This window comes from Sus scrofa, chromosome 1, assembly GCF_000003025.6.
Source record: "Sus scrofa isolate TJ Tabasco breed Duroc chromosome 1, Sscrofa11.1, whole genome shotgun sequence".
NCBI classification, from domain to species: domain Eukaryota; kingdom Metazoa; phylum Chordata; class Mammalia; order Artiodactyla; family Suidae; genus Sus; species Sus scrofa.
Genome location: NC_010443.5, coordinates 186,707,040 through 186,728,156, shown reverse-complemented (window position 1 = coordinate 186,728,156; position 21,117 = coordinate 186,707,040). Strand labels below are relative to the sequence as shown.

General features: G+C 40.0%; 1 protein-coding gene and 1 long non-coding RNA gene across 2 annotated transcripts in view; one reads left to right on the top strand and one right to left on the bottom strand.

Moving 5' to 3' along the window:
- SLC35F4 (solute carrier family 35 member F4) overlaps nucleotides 1-21,117 on the top strand; it is a 264,496-nt gene that overhangs the window by 224,136 nt on the left and 19,243 nt on the right. The window contains exons 2-4 of the mRNA XM_003121828.6: nucleotides 9,700-9,885; nucleotides 15,064-15,361; nucleotides 20,338-20,557. Of these exons, the coding sequence (XP_003121876.5) occupies nucleotides 9,700-9,885; nucleotides 15,064-15,361; nucleotides 20,338-20,557 (704 nt within the window). The remainder of the gene's footprint in view (nucleotides 1-9,699; nucleotides 9,886-15,063; nucleotides 15,362-20,337; nucleotides 20,558-21,117) is intronic.
- Nucleotides 15,368-21,117, bottom strand: part of LOC110262255 — a 144,503-nt gene continuing 138,753 nt past the window's right edge. Inside the window, exons 2-3 of the long non-coding RNA XR_002347087.1 lie at nucleotides 20,435-20,530; nucleotides 15,368-18,899 (exon numbers count right to left, since the gene is read on the bottom strand). This is a non-coding gene — a long non-coding RNA (uncharacterized LOC110262255). The remainder of the gene's footprint in view (nucleotides 18,900-20,434; nucleotides 20,531-21,117) is intronic.

Below are 21,117 nucleotides of genomic sequence, written 5' to 3'. Positions count from 1 at the left end.
GTTTAGTTGAAATTCATCAAAGGTGGTTTTATGCATAAAATACTATTTTTAAGAGATTGATTGGAAGAATCATCAATTGAAGAAGCATAAATCTAGAAGATAATATGATCCAACCCGTGACTTTGTGATTATTGGATGCTTTCTCTTTGCCCCTCCTCCACCTGCCTTTGGCAGTAGGACTCTAAGGACTATAGAAACAGACTTTCTTGCTCTCTGGCTTTGATTTATTAACTAATGGGGTGTCCCTATAGGATGTCAAAAGAAAGGAGTATTTTCAGGATCCTCCAGATGGATGCCTACATTAATGAAAAGTCATAATTCATATCAGGGAACCCTCTCCATCCAGATTTTTCTAATCACTCCCCTCCCTCTTCTTGTCCTTTCAGGCTCAAGTGTGGTAAGAACTGTTGCTAAGCCTGGATACTGCCCTACCTGCTCTGGTTTCTCACCCATGGTGGGTCTCAGATTATAACTTGCATTGGAATCACCTGGAGGGTTCCTTAAAGCTAGGTTACTGGTTACCCTCAGGGCAATTTTCTTTTTTTTCTTTTTAGGGCCACATCTGTGGCATATGGAAGCTCCCAGGCTAGGGGTCCAATCAGAGCTACAGCTGCTGGCCTATGCCACGGCACTGCAGGAACCGAGCCACACCTGTGACCTACACCACAGCTCAAGGCAATGCCAGAACCTTAACCCACTGAGGCCAGGGATAAAACCGCATCCTCATGGATACTTGTCAGGTTCATTACACTGAGCCACAACAGGAACTTCCCTCAGGGCAAAATTTGACTCTTAAACTGAGGTGGCTGCTAATTTGCATTTTTAACAGGTTCTCAGGTGATGCTGGTACCACTGCCATCTAGCCCTCTACCTTGACCACCTTTTTATCAACTATCCTAACTTGAGTTTGCTATCTCTTCCTTCTGGAACCTTGACTAATAAAAACTGCTAAAAAAAGAAAACTGGCTGAAAGTGACAAAAGTTTGTTTTATGATTAAGCATGATTTCCAGGTACTTGCTTGAAAAATCTTTAAATCAAAAAAGAGAAAGCTGTAGGAATTTAGGAAATCATTTTGTCCAATAATTAACTTTGAGAGCAGAAAAAATGTGGATAAAGAGAGGTCAAATGATTTACCAGCCAGTTGGTATCCTGCTTCTCAGGAAGGTCTCTCCAGGACGCTATGATGCTTTCCTTTTTTTGGCCAAGCCTGCGGCATGTAGATATTCCCGGGCCAGGGATCTAACCCAAGCCACAGCAGCAACCCCAGTCAGAGCAGTGACAATGCCAGCTCCTTAACCCACTGCACCACCAGGGAAATCCCTGTGCTGCTTCTTATTATACAGTAGCTCTTACCCCTTCCACCCCCCTGCCATCTCCCATCCCCTGGATTGTGTAATCACCTCTGTGTTTCCATCATCTTCAGGTTTGGGCACCAGTGGTACATGTGGTTTTTCACCTATGCGTGCACCAAAAGTTGCAGGCAACTCAGGATAAGATCTCTAGCTCTGTTTTCAGCGTAGGGCTTAGTAGAATCAAATGTTTCATTGACATGTTGTGCTCATGGGAGATAAGAGTCAATGGCAAAACCCTCCTTTGAATACTATCTGAGAGTCTGGTCTATCTATTATCTTCCAAGTCATCTTGCACTCACTCACACTGAAATTCATCTAACACCCTGCTTCTCTCACCTACTTTCCAAAGACCTTTTTTCCCACTTAATCTTTATCAACTTGGCTTTTCAAGTTTTTATCTGAGAACCCGACATCTTACCCTCCATTTGTTTAAGCAATTGCTTTACCCAGCAGCTGTAGTTCTTTGCCTTTTCTGCTTTGAAATTTCTAAGTGGAAACCCAAGGAATTGTCTGCCCAGCTGCACCCACACTTTCCTGGGAGCTGCAGCCTGTTTCGGTGTTCTCTAGCCACAGAAATCAGCAAAAGACACAAATTCCTTCGTCAAGATTTTTGGCTATGGCAACCAGATTCTCCCAGGAGCCTAAAGTCATGAGACTAGAAACTTGAGATCTTTGAACAATCAAATTTTCTGCAGAGAAAGGCAAGTGGCAGCTAATTGAGAAGAAATAGAGCTGGTATCCAGCAGTGAGAGATGGGGGGGTGGGGGGTGCCCTGTTTAACTGAGCCACTCCTTGGGTTCCAGCTGTTCCTGAGGTTTAGGAACATCCCTGACCATCCTATCCTTTGGTTGATAAGCTCCTAAAAACTCCCCATTTTTTGCTTAAACCAGTTCAGTTTGAATTTATATTACATAAAGTCAAATATTATGATTAATAAAGTGGCATAAATGGTCATTTCTATTTACGTGATCATTAGTAGTTTTAATAGCATGTCCTATGGACCATTTAACCCATACAACACTCCTCAGATGTGAGTAGATCGGGAGATAAAATTGAGGTTGAGAGAAGACTGCAAGGCCATCTTCTGCCTTAATGTTTGCTACTATACATGGCTGAGCCCACATTCCTACCAGGTCTCCCCACATTTAAACAATCTGTGTTATTAACCACTATGCTCTTTCTGGATCTCAATTAGACCCAAGTTCCTTTTCAAGTAATAGACAAGTGTAGAAGAACAGAGTTTTCAATGCTCTTTTTACTCAGATTTCAGCATCTTGAAGTTAACATCTTATCACTAAGTTTCATTGCATGCATATTCTACCTCTGAGTATTTGCTCCTTTGATTTTCTCTGACTCAGCATAAAATTCTGCCTGGCACAATCCTGCTCATCTTTCAAAGCCAACTTTTACGTAACCTCCCATAGAGTCTTTCCTACTCCAGGCTGTATGAATCACTCCCTTCCTTTCTTCTTACTCCCCAGTTCACATTACAGTTAACTGGTTACATGCCTGACTCTAATACTATGTTGAGAGCTCCATGCAGCTGTGGATCATTTCTTCAACATTTCTCTAATTCCTGATGCAATACCTACCTAAGAGTAGGTGCTTTATAACTACTTGTTGAATCAAATTGATTTAGGGAGCATGCAGAGAGCCTAAACAGTACAGATGAAGAAATCATATTCTTATGCCTGGACAATTATGAAAAATAGCACAAAGTAGCCTAAATGCCATGGCTTAAGTAGGCAGCTGTGGTTACAAGGGGCAGGGGGACTCTCTGGTGTGACTAATGGGAGACTTCCAACCCATCACTCCTAATACAGTTTATTCTCGATAACTATCAAAGTCTGAACACTGTTCACTAACTGAATTTGCAGTATCTAGGCACTCACTGTGGCATATAAAATACAATATAAATGATTTATTTATGATCCTTGACTGCATCCCAGGTGACATTCAGAATATTTATTTTTGTCAGGGCTGACTTTGTATTGAATTGAATGGTACATGACCATATAGCATGGGCCAGTGTCTTCATTTCCAGAATTGGAAATGACTGTGTCATAGATCAAGCCCTGAACATGCCTCTGGGCCTGGCTCTGAAATTTAAGCTTGCCTTTTTAGGACAATGGTTTAAATATCTCCAGTGGCTCAATTGTTCTCGGGTCTCTTCCATGAATCAGCAAGTGGGAGGCAGTTGGCAGCAGGCAATGAGATTTGAGCTGTACTGCACAGAAGCCAGGAAAATGAGCCAGGAAAATGAAGCCAAGAGAAATCGCTGATTTTGCTTATCAATCCAATATTTGCTAACTAAATATGATTTACCTACTTTTTATCTCAACTACATCTCAACTTCCTACCTAAAGCCATTTTTGGACTTTCTTCTTTACACCTACAACTGCTGAATAATCACAAAATGAAACCTGATATGCACCCAAGAAAGCATGAGAAGACAAACCTCATGTAAACATAAATTATAAAGATACTTGAAAGATAAAGTAAAAATGATTTTTGTAGTATCTGAGTGTCAGCCTCTCTTGAAGAGCATGAATAAATGAGAGTTCCCTGAATTTTAGACAGACTCTTCACTGAATTTGAATGTTCAATTAGAAACACAGCTGTGTTGGAGTTCCCCTTGTGGCTCAGTGGAAACGAATCTGAGTAGGAACTATGAGGTTGCAGGTTCGATTCCTGGCCTCGCTCAGTAGGTTAACGTTAGGGCGTTGCCATGAACTGTGGTGTAGGTCACAGATATGGCTTGTATCTGGTGTTGCTTTGGCTGTGGTGTAGGTCAGCAGCTGTAACTCTGATTGAACCCCTAGCCTGGGAACCTCCATATGCTGCAGGTGAGGCCCTAAAAAGAAGAAAAAAAAAAGAAAAAGAAAATAAAAGAAAAACATCTGTGAGGCACAAGATGGTGGAGTTAAAAAGACCCTAAGCTCATCTCCTCTCAGAGGCACACCAAATTCACTAGTATTTATAGAGCAACCATCACCGAAAAAGACCAGAACCTACCAGAAAAGATCTTCTACAACTAAAGCTATAACAAAGGGATGACAACAAGACCATAGAAGGGATGGAATTGTGATATAGTCAAACCCCAAGTCCCTAGGTGGGCAGTCCACAAACAGAATAATTACAATTGCTGCAGTTCTCCCAAAGGTGTGAGAATTCTTAGTCCCCACATCAGGTTCCCCAGCCCAGGGGTTCTGCACTGGGAGGAAGAGCCCTCAGAGAATTTGGCTTTGAAGGCCACAGAGCTTACTTTGGGGAGTCCCAGAGGCCTGGGGAAACAGAAGGTTTCATCCTTAAGGGACTCACACAAATCTCACAAGCTCTGGAAACCAGGGTAGAAGCAGTAATGATAGGAAGCTGGATCAGACGTACCTGCTGATCCTAGAAAGTCTCCTGGAGAGGCAGGCGGTAACTCCAGCTCACCCTGGGGACACAGACTCCCAGAAGCCATTTTTGAGAGCTCCTTCTACCACATGGACACTGGAGATGGCAAGCAGCATTCTGGAATCTTCTCTCTAGCTCCTTATCCCCATAAGCCAGCCCCACTGCAGTCACAAGTTCTGGAATCCTTAAACCAAGCCATGAATTAAATACTGATACAATCTCACATACCAGCTTAAGGGGTTCCTTAAGACCCCCTGAGCCCACAGACACCTCTGGACATGGCCCTGCCCATCAGATGACCCAGGACCTGTCCCCATGCACCAGTGCATAGGCAATAGACCCAAGATCCCCCAGGCCCTCCAGCCAGAGATCCTAGGGCCCAGGCCCCATCCACCAAAGAGCTTTCCCTAGCATCAGGCCCAGCTCCACCCACCAACTGGCAGACACTAGCCACAAAAAGTAGCAACATTACAGACTGTGGACCAGACTTGCCCTAGGACTGGTGGGTCTGGTTCCCACCAACTAACATACCAATACAAGCTTCAAGACTCCAGGTTCTGCCATCGACTATGTCAGGAAACAGCCCTACGCACCAGGAGTCTTACAGATGCCCTGGGACCCCTGAGCCCTGAAACAATAATAACCCAGGACCCAGTTGTCTACCAGTGGGCTGGCACTAGCCCCAGGACCTGGCTTCATCCACCATCAGGGAGGCAATAGCATCAGATTCTCCAGGATCCTGACTTCACCCAGCAACAGCTCAACACTAGCCCTGGGGTCCCCAGGGTTCTGAAGTCAGCTGACTCATGACCTAGCCCTACTAACCAGCAGCTGGCAGCCTTCACATAAGGCAGGACATGGACACCAACCAGACCAGAGCCAAATAAACCTACCAGACCGCTGACATAGTCTACCACAACAGAAAGACCCACACAGCCCTCATAGAAGGAACCTCTAGAGCATATAGGTATGATTACAAGACAGAAGTATTCTGCTTGGACTCATAGGACATCTCCTACCAAAGGCCACTTATCCAAAGTTGGGAAATGTAACCAACTTACCAGATAAAAATAAACATCAAAAATTATGTAAAAAATGAAGCAATAGAGGAACATACTCCAAATAAAAGAATAAGATAAAGCCCCAGAAGAACTAAGTGAAGTGGAAATAGTATATCTGAGAAAGAGTTCAGGGTAATGATCATAGATGATCAAAGAACTTGGGAAAAGAATGAATACACAGGTTGAGAAGTTTGTAATTTCTAACTCTTCGTAAAAAAAAAAAAATTTAAGAATAATAGAAGGAAATGAATATAATAACTGAAATGAAAAATACTTGAGAGGAAATCAAGGCTAGACTAAATAAGGCAAAGGAACAGATCAACAAGCTGGAAGACAGAGTAGTAGAAATAACTGAGGTTGTACAGAAAAAAGAAAAAAGAATGAAAAGAAATGAGGACAGTGTAGAGATTTCTGGGACAACATCAAGTACACTAATATTAATTCACATGATAGGGGTCCCAGAAGGAGAAGGGCAGAGTGAGAACATAGTTGAAGATTTAATAGCTGAACACTTCCCTAGCCTGGGAAAGGAAACAGACATCCAACTCTGGGAAGTGCAGAGAGCCCCGTACAGGATTAATCCAAAGAGGAGCACACCAAGACATGTTGTAATTAAAATGGTAAAAATTGAAGATAAAGAGAATGCTAAAAGCTGCAAGGGAAAAACAATACATTACATAAAAGAGAACTCCCACAAGGTTATCAGCTGACTATTCAGCTGAAACTGCAGGCTAGAAGGGAGTGGCATGATATATTTAGAGTGAGGAAAAGGAAAAACCTACAACCAAGAACACTCTGCCCAGCAAGGCTCTCATTCAGATTTGATGAGAACTCATATCTTCCCACATAAGCAAAAGCTAAAAGAGTTCAGCACCATCATACCAGATTTAAAAGGAATGTTAAAGAAACTTCTCTAAGCAAAAGGACACAGCAAGAAACACAAAAATCACAAAAGGAAAAAGCTCATCAGTAAAGGCAAATGTACAATAATGGTAGGAAATCATCCACTCACAAAGCTAGTAGAAAGATTAAAAAATAAAAGTAGTAAAAGTCACCTATATCCCCAATAAGCAGTAATCATGAGAGGAGGAGAATACAAATGTAGAATTATTGAAATGCATTCGAAATTAAGAGATCAGCAACTTAAAACAATCACACACACACACACACACACACACATACATAATCATATAAAAACGTAATGGTAACCACAAACCAAAAGCTTATAATAGAGGCACCCACACAAAAGAAAAAGGAATCCAAACATAACACTAAAGATAGTCATCAAATCACAAGAGAACAAAAAAATAAGAAAGGAATAAAGACCTACAAAACCAACCCAGAAACATTTTTTTAAGTAGCCTTAAGAATGTACATATCAATAATTACTTTAGGAGTTCCTTTGTGGCACAGCAAGTTAGGGATCTAGCATTGTTACTGCAGCAGCTGGGGTCACTGCTGTGGCACAAGTTTGATCCCTGGCCTGGGAACTTCCACATAATTACTGCAGGCACAGCCAAAAAAATAAATAAATAAAAAGAATTACTTTAAATGTGAATGTACTAAATGCTCCAATCAAGACACAGAGTAACTGAATGAATCCAAAAACAAAGCACACATAGGCTTTTGAAAGTGAGGGATGGAAAAAGGTATTCCATGAAAATGGAAATCAAAAGCCAGGGTAGCAATACTTCCATCAGATAAAATAGACTTTAAAATAAAGACTGTTACAAGAGACAAAAAAAAAAAGGACATTACGCAATGATCAAGGGATCAATCTAAAAAGATGTTAACAATTGTAAATATACATGGACTCAATACAGGAGCACATAAATACATAAAGCAAATATTAATAGACATAAAGGGAGAAATCAACAGTAACACAATACTAACAGGGGATTTTAGCACACCACTTACATCAATGGACAGATCATTCAGGCAGAAAATCAACAAGGAAACATTAGCCTTAAGTGACACATTAGACCTGATGGATTTTATAGATATATAGAGAGAGAACATGCCAAAAGCAATAGTGTGTGGTCAGAAAAGATGCTTGATATGATTTCAGTTTTCTTAAATTTATTGAGTTGTTTTGTAGTGTAATATGTGACCACACACTATGAGACAAGAAATCAACTACAAGAAAAAAACTGCAAAAAAAAAAAAAACACTAACATGCAGAGACTAAACAATGCTACTAAACAACCAATGAATCACTGAAGAGATCAAGGAGGAAATTTAAAAATACCTGGAGACAAATGAAAACAATAACACAATGATCCAAAATCTATGGGACACAGCAAAAGCCATTGTAAGAAAGAAGTTTATAGCTGTACAAGCTTACCTCAGGAAAGAAAAATCTCAAATGATCTAATTTTACACCTAAAGGGGCTAGATAGCAAAGAACAAACAAAAATCAAGTTAGTAGAAGGAAATAAGTCATAAAGATCAGGGCAGAAATTAATGAAACAGAGACTAAAAAGCAATAGAAAAAAATCAATAAAACTAAGATCTGGTTCTTTGAAAAGATAAGTAAAATTGATAAATCTTTAGCCAGACCCATCAAGAAAAAGAGGGTGTCCAAGAAAAAAAGGGTGTCCAATAAAATCAGAAATGAAAAAGGAGAAGTAACAACTCACACCACAGAAATACAAAGGATAATAAGAGAGCAACTGTATGCCAATAAACTGGACTACCTAGAAGAAATTCCTAATTTTGTACAGTCTTCCCAAGGAAGAAATAGAATACATGAACAGGCTAATTCAATAGTCAGTAATTAAAAAAAAAAAAAAACTTCCAGTAAACAAAAGTCCAGGACCAGATGGCTTCACAGGTGAATTCTACGAAATATTTCACGAAGAGTTAATACCTATCCTTCTCAAACTATTCCAAAAAAATTGCAGAGGCAGGAACCCTTCCAAACTCATTCTATGATGCCAGGCATCACCCTGATACCAAAACCAGATAAAGATATCACACACTAACCAAAAAATCATAGGTCAACATAATGCAAAAACATAGATGCAAAAATACGCAATGAAATATTAGCAAACCAAGTCCAACAATACATCAAAAGGATAATACACCATAATTAAGTGGACTTATCCCAGGGATGCAAGAGTTTTTCAATATCTGCAAACTTAGCAACGTGATATACTACATGAACAAATTGAAGAATAAAAACTGTATGATCATCTCAATAGATGCAGAAAAAGCTTTTGGCAAAATTCAACTTCCATCTATCATTAAAAACTTTCAGAAAGTAGGCATAGAGGGAACCTACTTGAACATAATAAAGGCAATATATGACAAGCCCACTACTAACATCATACTCAAGGGTGAAAATTTGAAAGCCTTTCCTTGAAGACCAAGAACAAGACAAGGATGCCCACTCTCACTACTTTCATTCAACACAGTATTTGCAGTCCTAGACAGAGCCAAGGAGACACAGCAAAGCTGGATTTTAGTGATTGATAAATCTGATGGAAAAATGTACAGTGGACTTAACTGGAGACCCTGTTGGCAGTTTTACATTTATAAATTCAATGATCAGCCTTAGGAAGAAAAGGGAGGAAGCAAGCCTGACATCACTTTGCTTTCTTTGAGGTAAACTATTAGACTGTGATAACAATTCCAATTCAGAACAGTTATGTTAGCCCAAACAATACCTTCTCATGTTCATTTCTAGTTGACGAATTTTTCTAAAAAGACCCTTTTTCTTAGGAACATAGACCTTGCCAACCAAGCATTTTCTTTGTAGGAACGCCTTTTGTAAAATTAGAAATGAACTCAATGAATGTTCCGTATATTTTATTTCCAAGGCATTTAAAATCTGGTTTTTTTCCTCCAGAAAATTCTCAAACTAGTACAAATTCTTTCTTTTCAGGTACCTCCAGATCATCAGTTACTCGTTGTAAACCAGGAGCCAACTGCCCCAGTTCACACAGTAGCATCAGTAGACAACTGTCCCCTCTATCTGTCACCGAAGATTCTTCTGCTCCTATTCTTGAACTTCAGAGTCGAGGAGCCTCTGGAGTTTGTGGACATAGAACCGAGAGGCAGAACAGATCAGGTATGTTCACGACCATCTCTTAAATAACAGTACATCTAGGTAAGCGTCTAACCGGCAATGAAAGTTCTCAACTTTGGTGAAGGATGTAGAGATGTTACAAGGACTCTCAAGAGTGGGTGTGGGGAAAGTTTATCAAGTGGGAGGAAAAAGAAGGAAAATGTATAGATATAATCTGTTAATTGTGTATGGTATAATAGAGAAATAATACCAAAACCTACAGTTGGAGGGCTTAACACATGGTTAAACAAAGACTTCTAGTGAAGTTTACAAGGAAACTAGCTTTCTATTTTTTTTTCTTTTTAGGGCCACACCCACAGCATTTGGAGGTTCCCAGGCTAGAGGTCTAATCAGAGCTATAGCCACCGGCCTAAACTACGGCCACAGCAATGCCAAGTCTGAGCTGTGTCTGTGACCTACACCACATCTCATGGCAACACCAGATCCTTAACCCACTGAGCAAGGCCAGGGATTGAACCCACAACATCATGGTTCCCAGTCAGATTCGTTTCCACTGTGCCACAATGGGAACTCTAGCTTTCCATTTTTTATCTTCGTCTTGGGTTTTAGAAATAGCACATTGTACCCATTCTGAGAAAAGTAAAAACATCACACACTCTGCTCTTTTCTTCATCAGGACCGCCTGTCCTTGGAACCCTTCTAGTTTTCCAAAATTTACACCTCCTTCAGGACACTTCACTTGCCTCCCTGATTAACATTTACTGAAAAATCAAGACTTGTAGCCTTTCCTCACATCCTGCTGACCACCAAATCTTGGGCTACTTGGGTTACTGGAATGGCTAGATAAGTATCCATGAGTGTCCCAGCAAATCTATCATTTTAAAAGGCAGCAAGGTCCACTAGGCTGCTGTCCAATACTGTTACATTTTGGTAGTGGACATCTTCCTTCCTTTCCCAGAGATACTCTCAATACCCAGGTCCATGCTCAGCTCCTCTTATCAACTGACCATACTTCTTCCTGAAAAGGCCAAAACAATTGTATGCTAATAGATGCTTTCCCCTCTGCCTAAAAATGTCTCTGTTTTCTTACTTGCTAATTTGATAATTACCATTACTGTGGGGACCACCTTTGACTTTTGCGTTTGCTGCTGTTCAGAAGTTGACTCCTTCTTTGTATTCATGATCACCTCCTCTCCTTCTCTCCCACCTGCATTTTTTATCTGTCCTTCTCCATTGATTCCTTCAGCTTGGTCAGCAACATATTAAAATCTCCTACATCCTTCAAAGTAATAGTGACAACAGCAAAATCAATACAATATTCTATCAAAATAAGTATGTAGGAAAAAAAAACAAAAACAAAAACAAAAACCCCAAACCAAAACCTCGTAACTTTGAGAACATTAGCTTTAAAAAATAAAAAGAAGAGGAATGGTAACTCAGAGGACACAGATAAAGTAGAGAGGAGATGTTAAAAGCCTCTTCTAGGGTCCTACTAGTTTAAGAAGAGGTTTTCATGTGAGAAAATACATTTAAAAAAAAAAACACAATATTTTTAAATGGAGTTTTAGCAACTATAGATCCCAAAGCTAAACTTTTTTTTTTAAGTGGAGAAAATGACATCTTGAATCTTCAGAAAGTTTTAATTGGCTTTAATAATTTGCAGTAATATTCTTATTATCCCAGTTATCTGCAGGACAGAATGTTCTGGTTAATTAAATACGGTTAATAAAGACTTACCCTATCTATCACATGTAGACTACAAATCTCAAAGATGTTCCACTAAAGACCACATGGGACATAATTTACCCTTTCTGGAAGGATTCAGAAGGCACTTGGGGGACATTCCTAGGCACCAAAAAGAAAAGAGGAAAGGCGAAAAATCTGAAGAGCAGCTCACCATGCTTTCCTGAATGCTGTAGTACTTAACCTTGGAAGAAATCCCATGAGATAGATATTATCACTGTTTGACAGAGAAGCCAAGACTGGAACTAAACATGTACTTAGAGTTCTCCAATGGCAGGGCTAGGACTTTTACTCTTTTTCCATATTCCAGTGGCCTCTACCATCAATTTGTAGGACTCCAATCAAGGTTCATAGAAATGGATGGAACTCCTGGGAAATCAATTTTAATGATACCTAAAACTCTAAATCTAAGCAGGACTATAGAAAATCATGTTTAAAATGTTCAGAAAAAAATAAAATGGTCAGAAAAATAAAAGACCTCTGGAGAGCCAGTCTTTCTATGGTATCTGTAGATGATAAAATTAAAGAACTGTCAGCAATCAGATCTAGTAGCAGAAGAAAGAACAGTCAATATTATGGAGGGATTTAGGTGCTTTTGGTGTCATCAAACATACTCTCCATGGTATGATGGTAGTACAGAGGCAATCTTGAAAGAAGGTGAAGGTGAAGGCAGATAAGAACCCAAGAGGACACTTAAAATCTTCATAGAATCATTTCTTTTATGAGATAGTCTCTGAGAACAATGTGATCCAAAGTCTAGTAGAGTACACTTTTCTCTTAATGTCACTTCTCTTAAGCCTAATGCAAGACTGCCATTCCTGCCAGGAAAAACAAAAACTTTTTCTCCAAACCATTTCTGAAGTTACCAGTACTTAAACAGAGAGCTCAAACCTGAAACCTAGACAGAATGAGTATTCAGGATAAAATGTTTGAACCCTGGAGTCATACTGACCTGGGTTCAACCTTGAACAACCTTTAATATAAGGTTCAGTTTTTTTTCATCTGTAAAATGGGGGTGGTAAAACCTACTTAATTGTGTAGGCTTGTGTTCCCTTCCCAGCCTCCCAATACAAGAGTTTCTTATACCCTCTTATTCATTTTTCCCTCTACTCTCTGTATAAGTCACATGATCATAGAGGAAATTTGAAGAACTGCTATCAAAAGCAGGTAGAGTCTACAGACAGCCAACAGGCATATGAAAAGATGCTCATCATTGCTAATTAGAGAAATGCAAATCAAAACTACAGTGAGGAACTGCCTCACACTTGTCAGAATGGCCATCGTTAAAAAGTCTACAAGTAACAAATGCTGGAGAGGGTGTGAAGTAACGGGAACCTTCCTGCACTGTTAGTGAGAATGTAAATTGGTACAACCACTATGGAAATAGTCTGGAGGTTCCTTAAAAAACTAAAAAATAGAGTTGCCATATGCTCCTACTCCTGGGTACATATCCGGAGAAAACCATAATTGGAAAAGATACGTGCATGCACACCAATGTGCACAGCAGCACTATTTACAGTAGCCAAGACATTTAAACAGTCTAAGTGTCCATCCACAGAGTAATGGATAAAAAAGATGGGACACTACTCAGCCATAAAAAAGAATGAAATAATGCCATTCGCAGCAACATGGATGGACCTAGAAATCATATTAAGTGAAGTAAGTCAGAAAGACAAATACAATATGATATCACTTATATTTGGAATATAAAATATGACACAAATGAACTTATCTCACAGATATAGACTCACAGACATAGAGAATAGGCTTGTAGCTGCCAGGGAGAAGTGAAGTGGGGGAATAATGGACTGGGAATTTGGGATTAGCAGATGTAAATTATTATATATGGAATGGATAAACAACATGGTCCTGGTATGTAGCACTATCCTGATAAACCATAATAGAAAAGAATATGAAAAAGAATATACATAACTGAATCACTTTGCTATACAGCAGGAACTAACACAATATTGTAAATCAATTATATTTCAATAAAATAATTTTTTCCAAAAAAGAGCAGGTATAGTCTGTACACAGCCAAGGAGCTAGTTGACTCATACTTCCAGACTCATCTCAGTGTCACTACATCACTGAAGTTTCTCCTGATCATTTCTCATCTCACCTCAACAAGTGCTTCTCCTCTGTCTCCATACAGCCTTGCATCTGCCATATGTGGCCATTATCACACTGAATTCAATGTGTTTTCTGGCCTTCCTCTATATTATGAGCTCAAGACTTTCACTGAACCCCTGGGACCTGACTAACACATTCCTAGTAGTCTCCATAGGACTTTGCTTAATAAATAAACTAATAAAATACCAGTTTTCATCTTCTGAAGGCCTAGGCCCTGATAATTCTGCTTATAAGACTTGAAAGTCCTCTAATAATTGCTTGTGTCATCCTTACTTGGTTTATATTCTCCATTGAAGAATTCACTGTCAAGGATTGCTACCCCGTTTCCCCAAATAACTATATCAGGAAGCCTGGACAGGTAAATATAGAAACCATACACTATTGCTTGCAACCTTGTGGGCTGCACCACGCTCTTCAGCACAGAATAAACTGTGTGCTTGAAGGAGGTGCCTGGAGACACAGCAGAATCTTGCAGCCAATTTTGCTCCCTTCCACCAGGATTCTACTGGGGCCTCAGAGTGACCACTGGACCCCTTTAACTTCCCGCTATGTACATAAATTCACTGTGTGGAACTTGTTTTCTCTATCAGGGAGAGGTGTTTATCACTTTCAGAGAGCTTTGACAATTTTCGTGTGAAAAAAAATGCTATTAGATTTCCTTAGTAAATGTAAAAATATGAAGCAGAACTCATGATGCTCCCAGAAATACAGTAACTAGTAATTTGTTCTGAGGTGGAAAATAGTTTTGTGTAGTCCAGACTTGCTCTGTTTTGGGGACACATCCTTTTCAACTGAATAGTCATCTTTGCTGCAGTTTTTTAAAAAACAAAACAGGGGACTAAAACAACAAATACTTATTTCTTGTCTGCTTTTCATGCCAGCGGATATAGCGCTGCTTTGGCCAGGTTCTGCTCATTCTCCCACTTAGTCCGAAAGAGCAGGCCCTATTTGGGATTTTCCATGCCAAGGTCAGAAAGGAGGAGCCAGAGAGGTAATAGGACCCTGGTTCACATCTGAATAGACAAAGCCAGTCATGTGGCCAAGGGCAAAGCCTTTGGAGCAGAAATGTGTAATGCTCTCAAAAGGAAGTGGGTAGGATAGAGCAGAGATCAGTAGAGCACCCACCAAGTTCATGAGCATTGTCATGGCCTGGATAGGGGTCCAGATACACACTGTATCTTACAGAGCAGAGATTCCAGAGAGAAAATGAACCAGAGTTATCTGTCTCTTCAGATGATGGTAGGGAAAAAAAAAAAAAAAACACTGGTGATTCTACTGTCTGCCTCTTTGTTTACTGTTTTATAACTTGATTTCCACACATTTGTATTCCTTTCCTATTTTCAGGGGATGATGGAACACAGGCTCATCCTGAGAACAGCAGCCAAGAAAACAGAATCAAGGCTCGCTGCCTATCCTGCACGTCCATGGTTCTGAAGGCTGTCTGGGGACTTTTGATCATCTTGTCAGTGTCGTCATCCTGGGTTGGAACCACGCAGATTGTAAAAATCACTTATAAGAACTTCTACTGTCCATTTTTCATGACTTGGTTCTCAACAAACTGGAATATTATGTTTTTCCCAGTCTATTATTCCGGTCACCTGGCCACTGCTCAAGAAAAGCAATCTCCGATGAAAAAATTTAGGTAGGTTTCATTTTCATGTGAAATGGCCAATAGGAGATGGTTTGAAATAATTTCATGCATCATTTCATCTCTTTGGAATATGAGTTGAGTTGGGAAGTACGGAGAGGCAGGATCTAATGTTGGTAATGAACACACGAACAGGAGGAAGCAGAATCAGCACCTCCCCCACACTAAAAAAAAAAAAAATTATTAAGTATCTACAACATGCCAGGCACTGTGCTGGTGCTTTTGAATATCTTGTCTTATTTAATTTTGTATATTTTATATTATTTAAAAGGTGGTAACAGCCACCTCTTAAGGTGGTGTCAATTTTCCTCACTTTATCCAAGGTCATAAACTTATAAAGGAACACAGATTTTAATCCAGATCTGTTTATCTGTGAAAGTCATGTTCTAAAAGAACAATCCAGTGTCTCAAGCCCAGGGTAAAAAACAAACAAAAATTGTATTAATAAGATTGTTACAGAAACATTTGCCCAATATTCTGGACACAGTGGTATTACAGCAGATGAAGTGACTTGGTCTCAAGCAAAGGGAAGTTTGGCCTTGGGGTGGTTTAAAAGATGTTATTCTTTGCTGGCTCAGAGCACAGAAAAAGCCTTGTCTGTTGGTTTGCTGGCCATGAACTTGATAGTGCCATAGTTCCTAGTGGTTGCTCTGAGCCAAACCTGGCTTCTGCAGCCCCATCTTGGGGAGATCAGGAAGCTGGCAGAGCCATGTCATCCAGCTCTGCACAGCTCTCCCAGAAGGCAAAAGTAGCAGTGGGGTCAAAGTTTCTTTGCCAACAGACAGCTTCTTGAAAAGAAAAGCCAGAACTAATGAATAATTCCCAGGACAGTCACTCTGATCACCAAAAGAAAACAGTAGTCCTGACCCTCAGTGGATAACAGTAGATGAGTGACAGGTTTTCTACACCAACTTATTGCGTCTTGGCAGAATGACAATAAACGTGTCTTACAGAGACCAAAATAACCTTTCTGTCTTGCCCGTAACTTAATGAAAGGTAGGAATGACTATTATAATTGGTGCATTGTAAAACTGTTCTTAAAAACTTAAGACACAGTGAAGGGTTTATCTTCAGCTTCTATTTTCTGTCGCCAGCTTGGAAGTGCCTGGGAATACTGAAGTGTGAGCTGATTTTCCATGTGTGTCTAGGAAAATTCAGCTCCCCTTAAAGAAACAAAAACCAATTCAAAAATGATTTTTTTCTGGTTTGGAGGAAAGAAAAATGCTTCATACCTGTTTGTGACTGCTAAAAGTACTTTTCTATTTATTCCCATTAAAACAAACATGATCTTGGGGCATAATATTTTAATGATAGTTTATAACAAATGATTGCAGGGGATACGATTACCAGAATAAAATTCTCCCTGTTTGAAAATACCTGTTTCCCCAGACTGTGTGAGTTCTACTCAAACACATGTTTAGCATATTTAGACACAAATGATGATAAAAACAGCAAAATTATTATGGGAAGTAATACCTCAGAACACCTCAAACCAAGTCAAGCCAGTTTTACTTAAGAGAACGTATTTACAATGAGAGGCTCCTGCTGACAGGAATGTTGTTTGGGGAATGAGTCTCACTGGCACCACATCTCTCACGTTGAACTGACTCTGAGTTTCGGCAAAACTGTGCCTTGACACTCCACCTGTTAGTGCCTAGAGTGAAGTGGACCATTTTGGAAACTGACTCAGAGAGCTTTTATTGTCAAGCAGAAAATACGGTCTTTGAAGGGAATATTCTCCAGCAGCCCCCTCCACATGAGAGGTAAACATTGCCAGAAAAGTCTGAGATCTTTTTTGTCTTTTTTCCCCTGTAGACTCATTAACACCATCTGCCAGGACAGCACCCCCTACAGCTCTCCTGGCAGAACAGGGGGAAAACTGAGGTAGCGGTAAGACTGGAAACAGAATCTGTCCCATAGCGCCAGACCCTCGGTTTTCTCCTTTTCTCATGAATGGTTCAAAAGCCTTTCCAATTTTTTTATTGTCCCTAACATCAAAGGAATTTTCATTAAAGTATCAAATCTAGGTGGTAAGGATTGTTCATTTGGCAGTAGTCTTTGATATTTCAATCATTTCATTTATATACTATTAAGAGAATTCAATTGCCTCAGGTGAATTTGAAATTTAAGAAGAAAAAAATTTTATACCACTCTTTTGACAAGGGTATTTTCTTAAGGAAGAAAAGAAAAAACTAGAAAGCCAAAGATATATATGCTGAAGATATATTCGCCATATGTCAGGAACCTGTGAAACACGCTTATGATGCCATCTGTCATCAAGAAAGGGCTCAGTCACCAGTAGCTGCTGGAACCATGATGAGCACAGTTACAGTCCCAGTGCCTCACAACTTCTAAGCTGCTTTCTAAGTTGTTTCCTGTCAATGCCTCTTGTCTAGCAATTCTGATCTCATCACCCCAAGGAGACACATTATTTGCTTCTCCATAGAATTTCATTTTTTAAAAATGTTTGCATTTCCTAGCACTTACTGCTTAAACAGCAAGAAGTGAACTAGCATTTGAATGGAGAGCATTTTTAATTCTAGTAACAGCAGTGACAAGTGGGGAAAAGGTTGGCAGTGAGAGTAAAGGGAGAAAAGGGACAACAGGAGGAAGCCAACACCAGGGGGCTAGGATGAGCCAGCAACCTTTGGCGGGGAGGGGGTGGCTCTCCCCACCCACGTGCCTGGAAGGCTTCCCACAGGGCAGAGTCCAAAGTCTTTGTTTGAGAACACTCCACCCAGTATGATGGTGGGCTCTGGCTAGAGCCATTGATAAGAAATCCTTTAATCAGAAATGGATCTGTTGTGGCTCTTAATAACTGTGTATTTTAAAGGGCATTGAGTGGTGGCACATGTCAGAATAAACCCATGACTCCCCACTCCAGCTTTCCCTGGCAGACATCCTCATGGAGCAAATCCCTTCATAAGCACTGAATACAAAACTTGTACACAGACACTATGAAAACTGCGCTTGCTCAGTGTGTGTTTCTGATCCTGTGTATCTCAGTGATATCACTTTAGAAAGATTGTCCATTTATTATACTGTGAACTGCCTATACTTCCACAAAACAAACAAAATGGAGGCTGTCCCTTTTCCTATGTGTGGGAGCACATGTGATTTCTCTTTACTTTGCAAAAGGTTTTGCCTCTGGCTTATTTTGTCTTCCTTGAAGTTTTGTCTCCTTCAAGTTAAACTTTAGCTTTGGGAAATCCCATTTTCATCTTACAAAAATCCTTCCATATTGGTCATCTCCTACATAAACAGTAAAGCTGCAATGAGTGTCTACTTGTCCAAAATGCATGTTTAACCTTCCCAGAATTGCTGGCCTGCAACTCCTTGCAGTTTCAGCTGCTTGGAAGCAATGTTTCCTTGATATTGAAGGCCTGTGCCTGGAGCGTCACCACTTTGTCATGCTCTCCCCAATGTGGTTCTCCTGTGGGGTAAATGGCTTCTTGCATGTGAGGCAGACAGTGGCTGGAGATTACTTAGATTTGCAATGCTTTGAGGCACAGTTGTTTCTTTGTGGAAAAAGCTGGAAGAGAAACCAGAAACTAGTACTATCTAGAGCCATTCAAATAGATTTATAAACATATAAACATGCAAATATGAGTCAATTGTTGCTCTGAAAAGGATCTTTATCCTACTCTTGAAAATACAATGCCTGGCACAAGATAGTTGCCCAGTAAAAGCTTGAATGTTCATGAACAACTGAGTGAAAGAAATAAAGCTGAATTTTCCCAGTGGCAAGCCTGGTTTAATCTATAATCAAAAAGGCACTGTTATTCTATCACTTCCATTACCTTCAACATTTTGATCAAAACAGGCCAATGGACTCAATAATTGATTTAGTCAGAAACCAAGCAAATCAAAGATTTAACTGAAATGACTATTTTTATACAATGAACTCAGACAATTCCTCCAGAATGGCCAAGTGTTTGAATCTCACTTGTTTAAATACAATCTCAGTTTTATTAATCTATTTTACCATTTGGAGATTATCACAGAAGCAACTTTAAAAAAAAAGAAAAAGAAAAAGAAAACAGAGTTCCCATCATGGCTCAGTGGATACAAATCTGACTAGTATCCATGAGGACGCAGGTTTGATCCCTGGCCTCACTCAGTGGGTTGAGGATCCAGCATTGCCATGAGCTGTGTGTGGTGTAGGTCGAAGACATGGCCTGGATCTGGTGTTGCTGTGGTGTAGGCCAGTGGCTACAGTTACAACTCAGCCCCTAGTCTGGGAATCTCCATATGCTGTGGGTACGGCCAAAAAAAGCCAAAAAAAAAAAAGAAAAAATAGCTAGAGGACAGGGAAATTGATTCAATACTGTGTAATAACTTATATGGGAAAATCTAAAAAGGAACGGATATATGCATAATTGAATCACTTTGCTGTACCCCTGAAACTAACAAAATACTGTAAATTAACGATACCCCAATACAAATTTTTTTAAATGCTAGAGGAAAAAGAAATGAGTCCATTGGGCAGATGTACTAGAAAGAGGCATAATATTTTAGGAATGAAAAGTCCCAAGCTGTGCATGACTTGACATATATGAGACTGCAGCCTATCGTGTTCTGTAGCCTATTCAAACAGTGGCAGCCATCTTGATCCTGATGCATTTCTCCACTGGGAAAGAATCACTGAATAGCTAGTAATTTCAGCAACCACTCATTTCTGGATTTCTTCAGGCTTTCTGAGAATGTTCATCGACAGCAAAATGGCTACTCCAGGAATCTCAAGAGAATGGGTAGGAAGGCTGAGCTCTGTACCTGGGGCCATGTGGGCTCTTGCACAGAACCCTTTGTGTTCGTGGCCTGTAGGTGGCAAAACTGGGTTGGGTCATTTCCACAGATGAACAGTAGGTCTTGAGGGTTTGTGCTCTTGCCTAAAAATGGCTGTCAAGGCTTAGTCAACACAAGATGTGGTCAAGTTAATACCTGACTCTTAACCTCTCTTTCTTCCCTAGGGAATGCAGCCGAATTTTTGGTGAAGATGGTCTGACATTGAAGCTCTTTCTTAAAAGAACTGCTCCCTTTTCTATTCTATGGACTTTGACTAATTACCTGTATTTACTGGCTTTAAAGAAGCTGACGGCCACAGATGTCTCTGCTCTGTTCTGTTGTAACAAAGCCTTTGTCTTCTTGCTGTCGTGGATCGTGCTGAAAGACAGGTTCATGGGAGTGAGGGTAATGGCACGCTTGATTCAATGCGTGAAGCCGCATTTAATCGTAAATCCTTGGCATTGGGAGAGCTGCTTTTTGTTTTGTGGAGTTTCTGTAAAACTTTTCCCATTGGTTCTGAGTACAAATTGGAATTTGAAGATGCATTAGGACTCCCAGACAGTTACAACATCATGGGAGGATAAAAAGATTGTTTCCATGGGGCAGTCAGCTGATTTCAACAGGAGGCAATCAGATAGGGAAATTAAATTCTTTTTTTAGATTAAAGGTGTGATCAATTCTTTCTGTCCTCAGGAAAGAAGGGGCTGAGAAAATTAGCCACTAATTAGCCACTATGATTTGCTGTTTTCTTTTTCTTTCTTTTTTTCTTTTTTTTTTTTTGGCTGTGGTGAGCAGCAGTGTGAATGTGGCAGGCAGCAGCAGTGAAAGCACCAAGTCCTAACCATTAGACCACCAGGGAACTCACCATGATTTGCTTTTTATTCTTTCCAAACAATAAATTTTGGGACAACTCCCTCACAATTTCTTTCAACCCAGAGATGGACTTGATTAATATTGGTATATGT